This window comes from Cloeon dipterum, chromosome 2 (genome assembly GCF_949628265.1).
Source record: "Cloeon dipterum chromosome 2, ieCloDipt1.1, whole genome shotgun sequence".
Taxonomy (NCBI): domain Eukaryota; kingdom Metazoa; phylum Arthropoda; class Insecta; order Ephemeroptera; family Baetidae; genus Cloeon; species Cloeon dipterum.
Genome location: NC_088787.1, coordinates 21,572,849 through 21,589,712, shown reverse-complemented (window position 1 = coordinate 21,589,712; position 16,864 = coordinate 21,572,849). Strand labels below are relative to the sequence as shown.

Genomic DNA, 16,864 nt, shown 5'->3' with positions numbered 1-16,864 from the left:
TGCACCAAAAATTAATTATTTAACAAACCGTAAGCCGCCTTGATGGCGTTTCTTTTGGATTGTATTTTGTGCCTGACAGCGGCCTGGAAAGAAAATTGTTAGTTTTATGTGGAATTAACGACCTCGTGCATTAAAAATATCTCTCAATAAATGATTATTTATTTGTCAGATAATCAAATAGTTTCAAAGGATTGTTTCGGGAAATTGGGAGAAGAAAATATGAAAAAATTTATGTTGTGCTTTCTGGATTTGAAATTATTTTCGTTCGAGCACTCATAAAAGCCCTAAAATGTACATAAATTGTCTAATTTATTTCCAATAATTTGAACCTTTTTATTGTTTTAGTTTTAATCAACCAAAATGCAAATGACTTAGAACAGATGCTCAGGAAGCTGCAGGTCAGTTGAATTTGTCCAAAAAAACTGAGATTAAATGACATACCTGAGCCGCGACGACAAGGATGAGGGTCAAGACGATGACCTTCTTCATGTTGGCGTTGGAGTGAATTAACTAACCTGCCTTCCACGCCCTGATATAGTCTCAAGTTATCGCAATTTTTACCTGCCAATCCAAAGTATTTTAGTCTCGCGCACGAACGGTGTAGAAGCGATGAGGTAATATAAAAAACAATAAACAATTATGGAATTCTTATATCCTCGAAGCAAAATTATCTTTATCTCACTCACGAGGAATTTTTGTTTATCTTTCTGTCAGTATTTATTATGCAAAATGATAATTTTTTATTTCTGAATTTTTTTTACTCGTAAACGAAAAAATTGATGTTAATTTTTACCAGTTCTACTCACTTAAAAATTTTAAAAATCGAAAATAGTAAATTGAAAAATAATTATATAAAGGTTCTTGTTAGGTGCTGACGCAAACGAACGCGGCACCAGCGTCTGCAGCCATCGGCAGTATTTTTTACCTGATAGAACTATTTAAAAGTTGCTAAGACCTTTTTGTAATATGGAATAAAATTTTAAGAAAATCTGGAAAAAAGGAATATATCTAATTTCTGAACAGGGACAGAACAGGACAGGGAAATTTTTCCCAGAACAGGACAAGAAAGGAACAGAAAACTCTTTCTTGAAAACGCTCTATATAAAGCCCAGATGAGTTTTTTTTTTTAAAAAATCAGTACTTTCAATTTTTAACATTTTAAGGAGTAAATATAGACTGTAATAATTAAACAGAAAAAATCATACACAAAAAATTATCATATTTCAGAAAAAATAGTGACAACAATTTATACACAATTATCAATTACTCACGAGCAAGAAAAAGATAATTATTTTGATTTGAGATGTTCGGAGTTCTATAATTGTTTTTGTATTACTTCATCACATCTACTCCGTTCGTGCGTAAGAAAAAACGCGTTTTGATTGGCCAGTAAAAATGTGATAATATGATAAATGGCACCATTATATATGTTTGCCTGGAAAGCAGGTTAGTTAAATCCCTGCAACACTGTCATGAAATCGGCCATCGCCTTGACCCTCATCCTTGTCGTCGCGGCTCAGGTATGTCATTTAATCTCGGGTTTTTGGACAAATTATAAGAGCCAGTTCAACCGATCTGCAGCCTCTTCAGCATATCTATTTAAATATATTTTCATATTTTTAACATATATATGTATTTTAATTCACGAGCTGTTTGAATCCACACATTATTTGATGATTTAACAAAATTAACAAAAAATCTCTTTTTCAGACCGCTGACTGGCACAAAATACAATCGTACGGAAGCGCCATCGGGGCCTCTCACGGTTTGTTACACAATTGAGTGTTCATGCACAATGAAGAATATATTTTTGTGTAGCCAATTTAAACATCATCCGTGGAGCTGTCGTACCCCCTGGACTTCTTCCATTCCAGGTTCTGATTGCGATTGACGGCGACCTGACTGATATCTGTGGTGGATCCCTCATTAAGGCAGACAAAGTGCTGACTGCTGCTCATTGTTGCGACGGGTGAGTGAGATTGCCACAAAAAATTCAACTTGACGAAAATTTCAGAGCGAAATTTTTCGGGGTCTTCCTTGCCACTATAAACTTTGCAATTGAGGAACCCAACCGGAAGTATGTCACGACCACTTCATTCAAGATTCACGAGAAATACACCAATATAAGTGACTACGATATCTGCGTTATTCACCTGGACGAAGAGGTTCGTGGCGAAGGCATCGCCACCATCCGGCTGCCGTCTCGCTCTCAGGTCAAAACAACCTTCGACGGATTCAGAGCTACCATCGCTGGCTGGGGAAACACCAAAAATAGTAACAAAAATCCCTTCAGGAAAGGACAAAATTTAAATTCCTCACTTTCTTGTTTAGATGACCACAGTAACACTGTGCTTAGGTACACGGACCTCATCATCATGAAGAAAACCTTCTGCAGCCAGTACTATAATGATTTTGATGCAGAGAAACTGATGTGCACGTACAACGTTGTTTACGCATCTGCTACATGCAAAGTACGCATAATTCGCTTTTTTGCTCCTTAAACATTATTCACAAATTTTTGCCAACAGGGAGACTCTGGTGGCCCCCTTATCATCACCGAGTCGGACGGAGTGAAGACCCAAGTTGGAATCCTCAGCTTTGGTCCTAAACCAGGGGTTGGCGGCTGCGAATCGCATCGACCCGACGGCCACGTCAGACTCACAGCTCACCTTGACTGGATTAAAAGTGGGCTGGAGTAAAAATCCGCCCTTAAAACTACTGCTGTTATCGAGGACCGTTATAATGCAAGAACTCAAAAGTTTGCAATACAACATATACAATTGGGATTTTTTTGTATTATAATAAATAAGAATAAATAAATTTGAACGGAGGCTGGAGGCTCGAGATCCGATCCGTCCTTAAAACTCTTGTGCGCGTCATTTTGTCGACTGTCATATAATAGATCACAATTTTATGTTATATTTCAAACATTTGTAATTTTTAAACTAACATATATAGTTGTAAAACAGATAATTAATTTTCGATTGCTAATGCGATAAAATAATATAATAAAATAGAATTTTAATGCACTATGAACATATAGATCTGATTAAAACGATGTATGATTTTTTTCGAAAAAATTCAATACAGTACAGCTGTTAATTAAACCTCATATTTTCAGCTGAAAAAGGCCAACGTTTATTAAGAGCAAATATTTGCTGAAAATATTCATATGGGTGCTTTAATCAATATAATGACTTTCGACAGGCAATTATTTTAACAATAAAAGGATTTTCGCAAAAATGAACTCAGAAATCTCTTCTTGTTGGAGCGGCCGTTTTAATAAAAATTCCTGCGCTGATTCAGAAGATGTGTGCCCGCGGTTGGAGTCTATAAATCAAACAAGGGCCGGGTCGAAAGTATGCCCCTCGGGCGCCAAAGCTATTAGGGGCGGCGGGCAGTGTGTTTAGCCGGAGCAAAGTACTTGAAGAATCCGACGAGAGAGAGTAAATGAGCCGCTCTTGCCTCTCGCGCGCACACACGGTGGGCCCATCATCTTATTGCGGCTAAACTTTGACCTATCATAATAATAACATATTCAGCACGCAGAATTTCGGAGCAAGAGTGCTCTCGTCGGGCGCTGCGATTATTACCGGGAGAGAGTTGAAACTTTTACTGTGTAGCCATCGCACGCGCGGGGCCAACTTCGTGCTTGGCGAAACTGCGGTGTCTGAAACCTGCTCATTACGGCGGCGGGGAGGAGGCGAAAAAGAACAAGTCTCCCGGGAGTGAGTTCTCCGCGGGCGGGCGGATGGGAGGGCGGAATTATGCATGCGAATCCTTGCGATTCATTGCTTCTCATTATTTTTTACGACGCTCGTTGTCAATTAGTGAATTTCCTTCCTTTTCGTCTACCTGCCTCGGCACTTGAGGTTGGCGAACGCTCAACTTTTCGTTGGAGTAGTTGACGCGGTAATTGCAAAAAGAAATGAAGAGTGACTCGCTTATTTGTATGACTCAATGAACCGACATTTCTACGCTGACAGATTCGATCCGAGTGCAAAATAATAATTGGTTCTGCTACAGTTATTTCTACGAACAACCAGATTCATCCAATAAAAATGAAAAGGTCACACAGGTCTGCTAAAAAATATGGACTGTCAAAATAGTAAAAAATTAAAATCCAAAGTCATGACATCAGAGTCCAGAATAACTTATTCAAGGTGATATAGCCAATTGGTTAGTTAAAGGGCACAAAAATGACTAAAATTTTGTGAAGTTAAGTTTTAATATAAGTTTTGCTGAAGTGCATCTTAAAATAATTGCACATGAAAAAGAGTTGAAGAAGTTTTTCTCGTATAATTTCTGTAGTACATGAAAATAAAACGGTTTTGCTTAACTCTTAGCACATACATATGATTATAAATCATGATATAAATTTAGATAATGTTTTGGTGGTTTTGGGTTTCATTTGTTGGTTTTTTTTGCTCTTTTTATCCCTGTCCGAGGACCGGGAAGGGCGCGCACTGCACTAGCACGAATGCTGAAACCCGGGTCCCAATAACACCGCGAACGGATAACATGGGCGCACCAGGCCGCACACGGACCCAGCCCACTCAAGGGCCACTTGCCTCCGCACCGAGGACTGCATTGAAACGCTAGACATTCGTCCCATGAAGCCAAATCACGCATGCTGGAAAGGTGCAAACCAGCAAGTAGCGAGTCGGCGCCGGTGCGTCTCCTAGCCCGTTGAGTTTTTGATAATATTTAGACAGATTTTGACAGCAGTTTTGTCTATTTCTTCCTAGCCCATAATGATCTATCACATGATTTTGCTTATAAAATGAAGTTAAATTCAGCGATAGTTTCCTTGTCAAATTTCAATTTTATCCTCTAAAATTGAAGTTTAAAACTTTCTTGACCTAAAATGTTTCCCCAAGCTTATTTGAAGTAAAAGCAACCTTTCATCTGCTCCAGATTTACAATTATTGTTTTGGTGTCTAAAGATGAATCAGACTTACCAAAAAATCCTCTTTCTGTAACAAAAATACAGTTTATCAAATTAAAAAAGATTATCCTCTTTTATCGATTATCACACTGTTTAAACTTTTGTTGGTAAAGTTCAAATCGAAATAAACTAACTGAGGCACAATTCATAGCAATGAAAACGTACTCGTTCTGCCGGTTAGAGCCGGTACAAATGGCTGTGCAAATTTCTCTGAAGCCCTGTGAATTAATTCAATTTCTAGTCTAGCCAGGGTTTCGCAGCATTAAGCGGCAACGAGCGACCGCGCGCGTCTAACCGAGCAGCGGCAGCAGCAGCAGTTTACAATGGGAATTAGCCCAAGTTATTTAATCTGGGCGCGCGCGCTCGCGTCCGGATGGCTCGGTCCGACGCCGCCGCCGCTTGAGCCTCATTTGCAGCCCCGCTGCACACGGCGTGGATTTAAAAGTTACATACACCTACTTTGTTTACGGACTTTGGTGTAAATGGATTAATTCGGCGCATTTTTGCAAACAGAAACACGCGCAGCGCGTCAAAAGAGTGGCGCTCGATCGTTTTCAAACGCAGGCCTGATCTGGTTGCGCTCGGACGGAAGTTGTTTATTTTCGCGAGCGAGTAATTGGATTCTGCAAAAAATAAAACGGGTCAGTGGACAGAAGCGCACGAGTGGCTAAATAAATAGCCGACTTTGAATCGCACTTTGTCAAACGGCTTTAGATTGCCTAAAAGGTCGCGCCCGAATAACTCACTGTCCTCTCGACTTGAAAAACGATCGTCACTCCAGATTTTCATACTACGTGAAGCTATACTCTCAACAACAGAGGACTGTAGATTATTTTGGATAGGAGAAGTTCAATTTAAACCAGGGTGGGTGGCTAAAATTGAAAAATTGAACAGGGAAAATATTAACGCGCAAAATATAATTCTATACACAACAGCTGCTATATGGCTACTCGCCAATACGAGTACTGCCTGGCATATAACAAAATCCAAAATGCCATAGAATAATTGCAGATGATTCCTAGTTACTGTCCGACGAAGCGATTGACACAGGAATAGATTGTCGCTGTGAATAATCAAATTCCAGTGCTGCTTGAAGATAATCAGAGAATTATTAGATTTCTTTTTTCTAGCCTTACCACTTGCCACTCACTCTTCATGCAGGAAACACTTACAAAAATAATAGGCACAAAAATCAATCATTTTAAGAAGCACACTTAATCATTTCGTACCGTGCGTACCGTAAGAAAATCAGAAGGATGCTTAAGCGAGCTGTGCTTGTGTCAGGTCGGTCAGAAAGGCAAGATAGTGTGGCTGCTTGAGTAAAGAATCTGATCCAACCGGCATATTTCAATTGATTTTGAAGCGATTTACTCTTTCATTTTGCGCTGTTCATGAAATGATTTTTTCACACACGCGCAGGATGGAAATATAAGAGAAAAAATAATATTGTGAGTGTGTTGGATATGCTCATAAGTTCTACTCGTTCGTGTAAGTAATTTGTGATATGACTACCAACAACTGAATGTCAACATGCGTTTTCAAACTTAAAAGTCTCTACCAAAATTCATAAACATAAACTTGACAAAATAGAGCAGACACAAAACTGTAGAACATTATCAATATATTGATCTAGATTTCCTCAAAATGTATCATTTGATACTGCGATTGGAAGAACGTCTAGAGGTTATTAACAAAACAACAATAGAAATTTAATATTCCCTTTATTCCAGCATAAATTATACAACTTGCTTATCTTAATTCCGAATATAAACATTATTTGGAAGTAAATATAAAATAAAACCGTTTCAATTTAGGATTTTACCAAAGTTCTCTTGCTGAGATGAAGTTTATTTTACGTTTACACAAACATCCCCTCTAAATGAAATTTCGGATCTCGTCGGAATGCAAATTTCCACGCGCAGGGTAAACACACACGCACTTACTTCTCCGTCAATAAAATCGAATTTGGCTGTTGCCACGCGCTCTCGCAGACTCACAAAGAGGCAGTTTCGTTTCGCTCTCGGCGCCAAAAGACGCCTCGTCCGTTGGTGAAACTTTGAAGAATGTTTTTAAATAGTTGGCTGTTAATCTTAAATGGCGCTATAAAAGGACTGGGAGTGCTGCTGCTGCCTGCGAGGCAGATAATGTCCCCGCGCTTATTTAGCTGCTGCTCCGGAGCGGAGATTTTCGGTGTTAAAATGAAGTGTCGGGTCCATTTAGGCCCCCGCATCCTCTCCTTCCGCGCGCCTGCTGCAGCACTTTGCCATCCGCGATGCAGTACCATAAAGTCAGCAGAGTTGCATACACTGCACGACACGATACACACTCGACGGCCTGCCTGCACGCAACACAATGCGCATTCCATCGCCTCTAGAGGCCTGCAAAAACCGAGAATTTGTTTAATACCATGTCGATAGAAATAAAAATTAATATTGAGACTGTTAAAAGTCTAAAAAAATTATTTTAAAAATGCTTTCGTTTTAGCTGATGAAATTTCACGGGTTGAAAAGAGATCAAGCAAACTCAACAAAAGTGGTGGGGGTAAACACCCTTAAATCCTTCGGCTGGTCACTTGAAAATAATGATATTTTGGTTGCTGCTTGGATTAGCTTGGCCGATTTTGGTCAAATGAAATCCTTTTTACGCGAAATATGCGGCACCATGATATAATTTTTAATCGCTGTGCAATACCTAACAATTCTATGTTTACAGTAAGTTATTTCCTAATTTTCTAAAATATTTAATAAAAAATCAATTTCAAGTGTAATTTTTTTAAAGCGTTAGACTGATGTAAGAAATTGCTTCCTTAAAAATTTATAAATCGGACGAGCTGCTTAAACCTATTTCAAGACGAAATTGCTGCTGCAGGCCTCGAATCGGGTGCATCGGTTTTGTGCAGTGGAAGAGGGTGCTTGGCTTGCCAGCATCTCGCATTCGCAGCTAGCTAGCTAGCTATCTGCACTCATCCCCGAACACTCGTCTAAGCAGATGAGTCTCTGAGGAGCAGGCCGCTTTCTTAAGGGGTCGGGCGAGGGAGGGCGAGGGTGGTTTCGGCGGGCCCAATTTCCCCTGGGGCGCTACGTGAAGATACCTCAAGACGACATGCACACACACACACACCCAGAGGAAACTTGTTCGAAACTAACGCGCACAATGCAACTCGCTCCCTGGCTGCTGGAGTGCAGCCAATCAATGCGCGAATTTCACGTCCGCGCTGCGAATACTGATGATGACAAACGCCAGCCGGCTCCGGCTCATCATTTCCGGCGAGCGTAATCGAGTTCAGCAGGGTAATTAGACGGTGCTCTCTTCTCTCGTCCGGATTGTTTTTGTTATTAATTCAAGACGGCGCGACGCTCAATTAGCGCGGCTGCTGCTGCAATTAAACCAGCTGTTTTGAGCGATTATGACGTGAAATATTAATGACAGTGCGACAGATATTCAAAGGAAGGAAAGAACTGTCAAGTTCTAAACGTTAACATTAAGAATTGAAATACATTATTTTTACAGTCGACAAAAAAGCTAACAATAAAGGAAGATTCCAGGATTTAGATAAGGATGATTTTTTTTATTATTTTAAGGTCAGACCAAGACTTTGTTTACCCAAAAATATAATTTATTTGTTTTTTTATTTAACCCTAATTTAAAATTCATTCATCCTTTTCATCATTTTCATCCTCTTTTTCGTTACGATGGACCAGATTGTTGAATGTGCGTCAAAAGGAAGATTAGGGGGAAACTGTACAGGGAGGTTTTTGAAGAAAACTATAAAGTGTAACCAAGTTCATTTTTCCAAAAATTTTAACAAGAGATTTGAAAAAATAGTACAAAAATAAAAATCATTTATTTTTACTGTTTTGTATGGGGTGGAAAAGGGGTTGAAAGGATTAACACCATTGGGCTGCTTCAGCTATCTAGGGGAGGGCATGACGAGTCGAATAGTGTTCAGTTTTTGTATATCTGATGCTTATACAAAGCCAAATTTTGGTGAAAACGTGTTTTTCATGAAGAGGCTGTCGTATAAAAATAATAGATTGTCAACTAAATCTCGGGTTCTAAGTGTCAAATTTACAGAAATTGAATGCCATTTTACTCATTCCATAATGAACTGGAGTGGTTTCTGGTTGGTAAAAACTCTATTCTGTTGATGCGCAAAGCAGTGCAAACAATAAAAAAATAAAAAAGTCAGGCTTTTAGGGTGAAAATATAGAGGGGATTGAAGGGTTGGAACCCGTATGCTGCTTTGGTTATCTAGGGGAGATCAAGACTAGTGTAGCGGTGTGCAGTTTTTGAAAGTCTGAGCGTTACAAGCTGTAATGAGGTTCTTGAAAAAAAAACACTACTTTGATATTTTTTTTTATAAAAATACAGGCAACTATTAATTTCAGGTTTTTGCTGTTTTTGATCTAATTTTATGTTCTTTCAAAATGGCTATGTCAAAACAAAAAAATCTTGTCTTTGTTTTTATAATTGATATAATACTTTGAGGTTGGCAGAAACGTCATTCGCATAAACAAGACGAGTTTGATTAAATTTCAAACCACATTCGTGAGAGAAAAAACTTCTTGCAGTTTTTGCTATTTTAAAATGAAAAGTTTTAAAAGCTCTTCAACATTTTTGAAGTTTTCAGATACGTATCACAAGCAGGAAATATGTACCAGAATATCACAAAACCGAAAACCAAGTGAAAAGATGGATTATAATTTAATTTTAAAAGATTTTAAACTTTTCGTTACTAATTTCACTGGCAAGCTATATCGAAATTGACTTTTCTGCAATTTTCCTGTGTACTCGACGGCTGCGGAGAAAAGGCTCGTTTGAAGTGCACTTTGATCGTCAATCGCTAATTAGCTTCCATCAGCAGGACATCACTGACAATAAACCATTAAAAAAGTGCCGACCGCAGCAGTTTCCTTGCTACTCCCATCATCATCATCCTCATCTTTCCTCTCATTTGATGGACCATAATCTGATATTTATTAGACTTTGTATTTAAAATACGACGAGAGACCAATTTGGGAGGATTTCCAGCTGCTATCAGCGAATTGCGTATCGCGGAAAAAAATTTATATCGCAGCGCACGCAGAGATCCAGCGTTTCAGCATTTTTCCTTGTTCCCCATCCATCTTTGCTACGGCGATGATTATGGCTGCTTCCATAGCATAAAAATTTATCACTCCAAACGTCGAGCATTTACATATAAACGCACGGGCGGCTAATAAAACTTTTAATGCCGCGTAAAACATTTATACACACACCTCTCTGGACGGATGCTTCCGCGAATGAGTCATGCCATTCATGAATATTCAAGTGCCAGCCGCATGTTTTACTGTCGCATTTTCACTCCTTGCAGGTACTAGCTGATGCTAATTTCAATTTTAAAACCTTCAATTTGTTAAAGCTGCACGCATGGCTTTGTTTAAAAAATTAAAATCTGCAGATTTTTCTTTTAGCAGGAAAAATCCCAGGATTTTTGTGAAACAATTTATTTCCTATAGGCTTTGGAGGTTGTAAATAGAGAATTAATATACAACCAACCAAGTAGTAATACGTGTGTGTGTGTGTGTCACGACTAAAGTTGAATAGCGCAATTTCGCACACACAGGGAGTAATGAGCGTGGCCATTTGTACATTTTCATCACGTACAGTGGCGGAGGCGGAGGTGTGTGAGTGTGTTTGCCAGGCGGCAATATTGCCTGCCTGCTGTCATTGCTTCCTAATAAAAGCAACCCCCTCGGAGCGCGTCAAGTAGGCGGCGGTCCGAATATTTATTATCATTTTTTTCCTGTTCTTTCATTTCCCCGCAGCACCGTATTTATTAGGGCGGCAGAGAATTATTCGCGCGCGGCATTTTCTTCTCCGTACTTTGCATATTTTTGTCACACTGTGCGCGCTGTGTTATTCCGCCTCCGGGGGATTGTGTGCGCACGTCTTTTGTTTTCGCACCACCAGAGGCACCGTCGTAATTATTAACGCACTCTCGCACGCAGAGCCGGCTGATCTGTGTGCGGAAGCCAGACTTTTAATGACGATCCGCGCCTCTCGTCACCAAACTTGTCCAATAGCACCATTCCTCGCCAAAATTTTAGTGCTTTTAGGGATTTTCCAACCTAAGGGGCAAAATTGTTTGTTTAAAAGATTCATATTTTTAAGATATTTTTTTTAACTGAAACACTGCATTGCTACAAGGCAAGAAGGGCTTAAAATAAATTTCGAAGAAGATCATCACTGAAAAATGGTTCCTATCTTTGCCTCAATTACTATTTACTAAAAGTTAGGAAAGAGTTTACATGTTTCCAGGTTGCCATTTAAATTTCTGAGAAAATCGGCTCCAAAGTTTGCATGCTAATCAAACTGCAAGCTCGGTCTCCACGATTTATTTCACTAAAAATAAGTGAAATTGATCTTATTATCCGCACACCATTAAATAGATCGCAACAAGAACAATAAAAAAATCAAGAGAAAAATCATTGACCCGTTTTATTTTTAATGACCTGAAATTCAACTGCTACTCGTTCTTAATTTGATTATTGAGATTTAAAGAGATTATTATTCAAACCAACAATTTCATCAACTGCTAATTGACTGCTAATAGTAGTTCACAATTTATAACAATTCAAACTGTTTCCCTGTATCAAAACCACCTTAATATCCTCAAAATAGTCCAGTCTGAAAGTGAAAAAGAAAATCTTAACTCCTTTCAGAATCGGTTCCTAGAAGAAATCCTCTTCCTTTATCGCTTTCCTGGTTGATACACAAAGCATGGCCGTCGTATCGAAAAAGAGTTCTGGCCTTTGTTTCGCCGTTGATGCTTTCCCAGAAAATACGAGCGATGAGACGCGCGCGGTCACGATTTCATATCGGAGAGACCTTAGCTAGTTTTTGGTTCAAAGAATTGGATATTTCATTTGGGCTGACAGAGAGTAAGGGCGGTGCGGCAGCCGACTTTGTGCTATAGCCATTCTTTGACCCTGCGTCTTCCTCACTGCAGCGTGCGTACGTGTGTGTTTTCCCCGCACAAATGAATCCGCGAATATGTACGTAGCCCAGGCAAGGAGACCTCTAACAAGAATAAAACGTGAGCCGCGTGCAAAAATTGCGCGTGTGTAATATGTACAGTACGCTTCTCTCTTCTTTCTCTCTCTGCTTTACTTTTGACTCTTTGCCGTCATATTCAATTTGTGCGACGATTTCGTAGATAGAAATGGATGCGTGTGCTGAAATTCTGACGCAATGCGCGAGCATCTCGCAGGGGATATTAATGTTTGTGGCTCTTTTATTTCGCAGTAGTAGTCTATGCACTTTTTAAGATTTTAGAGAGTTGTTGTCTTTTAATAACTGAAATTTTTAGCATTGTCACCATGGCTGTATTTAAAAAACAACTGTTTTTTTATTGGCACTAGATTTTAAGTGGAAAAGAGCATCAAGATTTGTTGACTGCAAAAACCGGTTGATCAAATTTTAATTTTCTTGGCAGATTTCGATTCCTTCCCGTCGAGTTCTATCCAACGTCTTATGACACTTTTTGAGGAAACTCTTTGTTGGGAAATTTAATCAGATTTCAAGAAAGTAGACATTTAAAAATCATGCTAACTTTTTGCTGCAACTTTTCTAAAAAAAGTTACAATTTCAAGGTCAATTTAGGATTTACCTGAATCATTAGATTATGCATTGCTAACCAAGGATTTTCAGGGGTTTTGCAGTATTAATCCTTTTTAATTTAAGAAATTTTCAGGCTATACATATTAATTGACAGTTACATCAAAAACATTTTTACATGGCATAAATGCAAACGCATTTAATCAAGGAGATGTTTTTATTTATCGTATAATCTTGATTTATTCTTACAGTAGATTTCCAGCATTGGACTCGATCTTTTCCACGAATTTTCTAACAAACGGTTTGTGCCACATTTTGTCCTCTTGGCGTAGGATTTGAAGAGCAAACATTATTTATCGTGCAGCCCTCGGTGCGATTGAACGGCGTCCCCTCCTCAATCAGTCGAGCATTGGCCGGCAATAAAAGGGAAATCCAGAATTTCTGTCCCATGTCTGCCTGGCAGTGAATCGAATTCTGCTTTCGTTTGACCGTCCCCCTTTTCGAGAGCATCCCCCGTTGGATCAGTCGGTGTCGCAGATCAAACAAACATTACGTCTCGCCGGTGGAATGTTACACTTCATCTTTTCTTCTCATTACTGCCATGTGCGTGTAGCGTGCGGAAAGGCTGTTTGCCCTCCTCCTGCACTTGCTAATCAACGGGGTTAAGATCCTGATTGCGAGCAAACAACGCAAAAACAATTACGCCTCATGCAAAAGTGCATTTTTATTGCAATGATGCGGCGTCTCGCATTTGATGTATTCCGCCGCTTCAAAGGGGAAACAAAAACGGCTTTTTTATGCAAAGCGTGTGTGTATGTGTGCACCTCGCGCATTATTTATGGAGATCTTCCTTGAAAAAGTTCCTCCAGCGCTGTTTCTTTTTCTACGAGTGTGTGCGGTTGCATTTTTACAACTTTTTTTTGTTGACTCTTCCCTGCGAGTGTCCCAAGAGCTTTTCTAGAAGGGAATTACGGTTGATGGAAATCATTTTATGAATGATTTCTGCAAATTTTTTAGTGTTTTGCCTGTGGATAGTATTTACAAACATCGTTTGTTGGATTTTGATGATGGAAACTCTGGCATCAAAATGTACTAGACTGGTTGAAATTAATCCTGTAAAATGGAACGAAAAATTATGAATGGTGAATGTTGTGATCCAACTTTCTAATACCAAGACTAGACTGTAGTAGCAGCCTTCTAATAAATTTAAGGAAGAAGGAACAAAATTGAAGAAAATCACAAAGTTAAAAAATGACTTCTCTCCTTGGATTGATTTGCTCTCTTTTTCTACCAATTTATTTCTTCTGTAGACACAAGACTATTTTTGTTTGTGATTTCTTCCGATAATTCTTCTAAATTGGCTTGGCTTGGGTGCAAAAATAAAATTTATTTAAAAAAAATATTGTTCTAGATCGACTAGAGATTTGGAGAGCAGGGAAGTGATCAGCTGAAATTCGATGTGACTGGAGGCGAGGTTCGACCTGAGAGCCGGGCAAACAGACGAAACTACTTATGCTAATTGCTGGCAATCAATTGAGGTGGATTATTGGTGCTGACACGGCATGCAGATTCGGCAAACACGCCGAGCCGATGCATGCATTAGGGACTCGGAGGCAGGTGGGACTGCGGAGGATGCACACACACAAATTAGCAAACAGCTGCAGCACAACACTGGCGAACAAACATGAGTGTGTGTGTGTGTGGCCCGGCCGTCGCAAATGCAACTTCGGGATTCGACTCCCGCCGTGTGTTGTTGGTACACACACGAGGATACATATTTGCAAGTTGGGGTGCTCGGCTGCTGGCTCATCTTGCTTGCACAAACAGCAAGTGCATTAGTATTATTGCGCTGCTCCAGCCGAGTGGCAATAAGACGGCGCTGGAAACACTTGCTTTCTATGTTTGTCCTAATTTGCAAGACAAACACGCAGGGCAGCAGCTGCTTGTACCTGCTGCAGTTCTCTCCTAATGAGACGTCGAACAAACACGACTTGGAGAAACAAATGGCAGATTTGTTGCGTTGACTCGCTTGTCAGACATGTGTGCTCCTCTTGTTAATGTGTGACACTTGGCAACACGACGCACGCATGTCAGCTGGGAAGCTGCTTCTTGAGAGGATGTTTCGATTTCTTGATAGCATCTTCAGGCACGTTTACGTTCTGATCCATTGCAGCGACTCTTTTGGGAGTTCAGATGTAAGGGAAATAAATTTCCTTGACTTGACGTTACAAAATTTAGATTTCAACGTCCTTGTCTGTGTTAGCTGTGACGGTGGCACCTCTAACGTTTAGAAATAAGATGTTACCACCCTCTTTCTATGCTATATGGTATTGCTAATCTCCCGATATGGTGCCGCCATCGCAAAAACGCATCCGGTACAACATAAAGTAGCACCAGGCTCAAACCAAATACCGAAGTATAGTGACGGTTTTTACTTTTCCGTTGATTATCGGCGAATGATCGGTTACCTAGCCTATGGCGACTCTCCAGAATCGATTGGCATAGTCAACAACGATTTTCCTGTGCTTTCATCAAACCAAAAACATAAATTTGTACGATTCAACCCTCTGACAGACATCAAACCAATTTAACACCTAATTAGACGCCAAAAAAGTCCAGTATAAAAGTTAACTTTTAAAGAAACCTTAGATAAAATCACAATTTATCGAGCTGAATGAGACTTTTGTCGTGCTCAACTAATTTCAATGATCGATCATTACTCATTTTATCACCGCACAGCGTTGAAAAAAAGAGAAAGTGGCGGTCGTAAAACGGCATCTGGTGAACGAACGATAAGAAAAGGAACGGCTTGTGTTGCGGTGGCTCAATTCCAGCAGGCGTCGTAAATATCGAGATGAGAAAAGCGGCAGTCGTCGGCGCTGCAGAGGTTAATCATGAGGCGCCCGCGTACACACGGGGCAGGTTACGCTTTATTACGGCCAGGAAATGATGTAACAGCGGCGGCGGAGTTTTTGCATTCGCGCGACAAAGCTGCAGATTGAACGCGTCGCCCCGTTTTATTGGCGTCCTCAATCAGTCAGACGAAGGATTTTCATCGACCGTAAAAACAGCCTCGACTCGACAAGATTGAATTTTTATAACTCTGTTGATGCTGCGCTGCACTCCCGGGTCTGATTATTGCACTCGACTTGAGCCACTTTTTCCCTGCTCCTTATTGTCACTGGCGCACGAAACAGAAACAGCAAAAGTTTGCTTACAATCCGCATTCAGCAGCCGCTGCGATTAGTTCCAAGTGACGTTTGAGCTTTTATTCAACTGCGCCGAGTGCAGCGGATTATATTCCGCTCTGGACAGCTTTCTGTAAGTCGCCAACTTTCTTATCGTTCCTGCTCAACTTCGGAGAGAAGGAAGAAGGCTTCAATAAAACGGAACACATTTATTGATTTATTTTGCTGAAGGCAATTCGAAAATAATAGCAGTAAGGAGCGTTTATAGCTCGGCGAAACATAAAGGTCATATTTAATTTATGATTTTGAGTGCAACTGGACTTTTCTTTCATTTCCTGAGAGCTTTTCATGATTTGATTCTAAAAAGAAAAGAAATTACACTGAAAGTCTGGTGGGAAATTAAAAATGAATTCGATGGCAGCAGACAATCAAATTAACCAAATGCTATGAAACGATTGGTCAGTGTGGAGCATTTTTATTGTTGTTTCGCGTCAGGAACGATTAAAGTGCCAAAATGATTGCACATTTTTCAATTTGCTACATAGAAGTAGCAAAAAATAGAGTGTTTCAAGACGTCTACAAAAATAGCTATCATTCCTATTCACGTATAATCACCTTGGAACAATATGTGAGCAAGTGCTATCAAAGGCGAAGTATTTCAAGTTAGCAGAATTGCTCGACTCGTTCTACATATGCGGAAGAAAAATGCAGCCAACTGTTCCGTTCGCCTGGGGCGAGAAGGATGGGTGTACGTGAAAATGCAGAGGAATAAAATATTCGTCTCTGGCGGTGGAGCTGGGAAAATTGAATTTACATACACATGCACGCCGTGCCAGAACACACACACGCTGGCTGGCTGGCATTCTCTCTGTACTCCAGTATTTTCACACACACAAAGAAAGAGAGACACGCTCGCCACAAGCAGCAATTCTACGAACGAAAATAATCCACCTTTTCCGCGCAATAGCTCTCGCTTTTTTGCTCGACCATAGAGAGAGCAGAACACAGATGGAAAAATAGCGTAGCGAAAGAAAGAAAAATACATAACCCAGTTGTTGTGCTGACCAGGCAAAATTTTTCTTTGTTGATTTTAGATTGCAACCAAGGGCAAACTATAAAAAAATCAGTC

General features: G+C 39.9%; 1 protein-coding gene across 1 annotated transcript; it reads left to right on the top strand.

Moving 5' to 3' along the window:
- Positions 1-1,472: 1,472 nt before the first annotated feature.
- On the top strand, positions 1,473-2,738 carry LOC135937516 (brachyurin-like). The gene is made up of 6 exons (XM_065480667.1): positions 1,473-1,520; positions 1,711-1,765; positions 1,819-1,969; positions 2,015-2,274; positions 2,332-2,471; positions 2,529-2,738. Exons 1-6 carry the CDS (start codon positions 1,473-1,475, stop codon positions 2,697-2,699), a joined length of 825 nt encoding a protein of 274 aa, XP_065336739.1. The 3' UTR covers positions 2,700-2,738.
- Positions 2,739-16,864: the final 14,126 nt, after the last annotated feature.

Bases quoted from the DNA above. Each gene is read 5' to 3' on its own strand.
- LOC135937516 (XM_065480667.1), top strand. From the start codon at position 1,473: ATGAAATCGGCCATCGCCTTGACCCTCATCCTTGTCGTCGCGGCTCAG. The intron at 1,766-1,818 runs GTTTGTTACACA...ATTTTTGTGTAG, and splicing joins CGCCATCGGGGCCTCTCACG to CCAATTTAAACATCATCCGT. The intron at 2,472-2,528 runs GTACGCATAATT...TTTTGCCAACAG, and splicing joins ACGCATCTGCTACATGCAAA to GGAGACTCTGGTGGCCCCCT.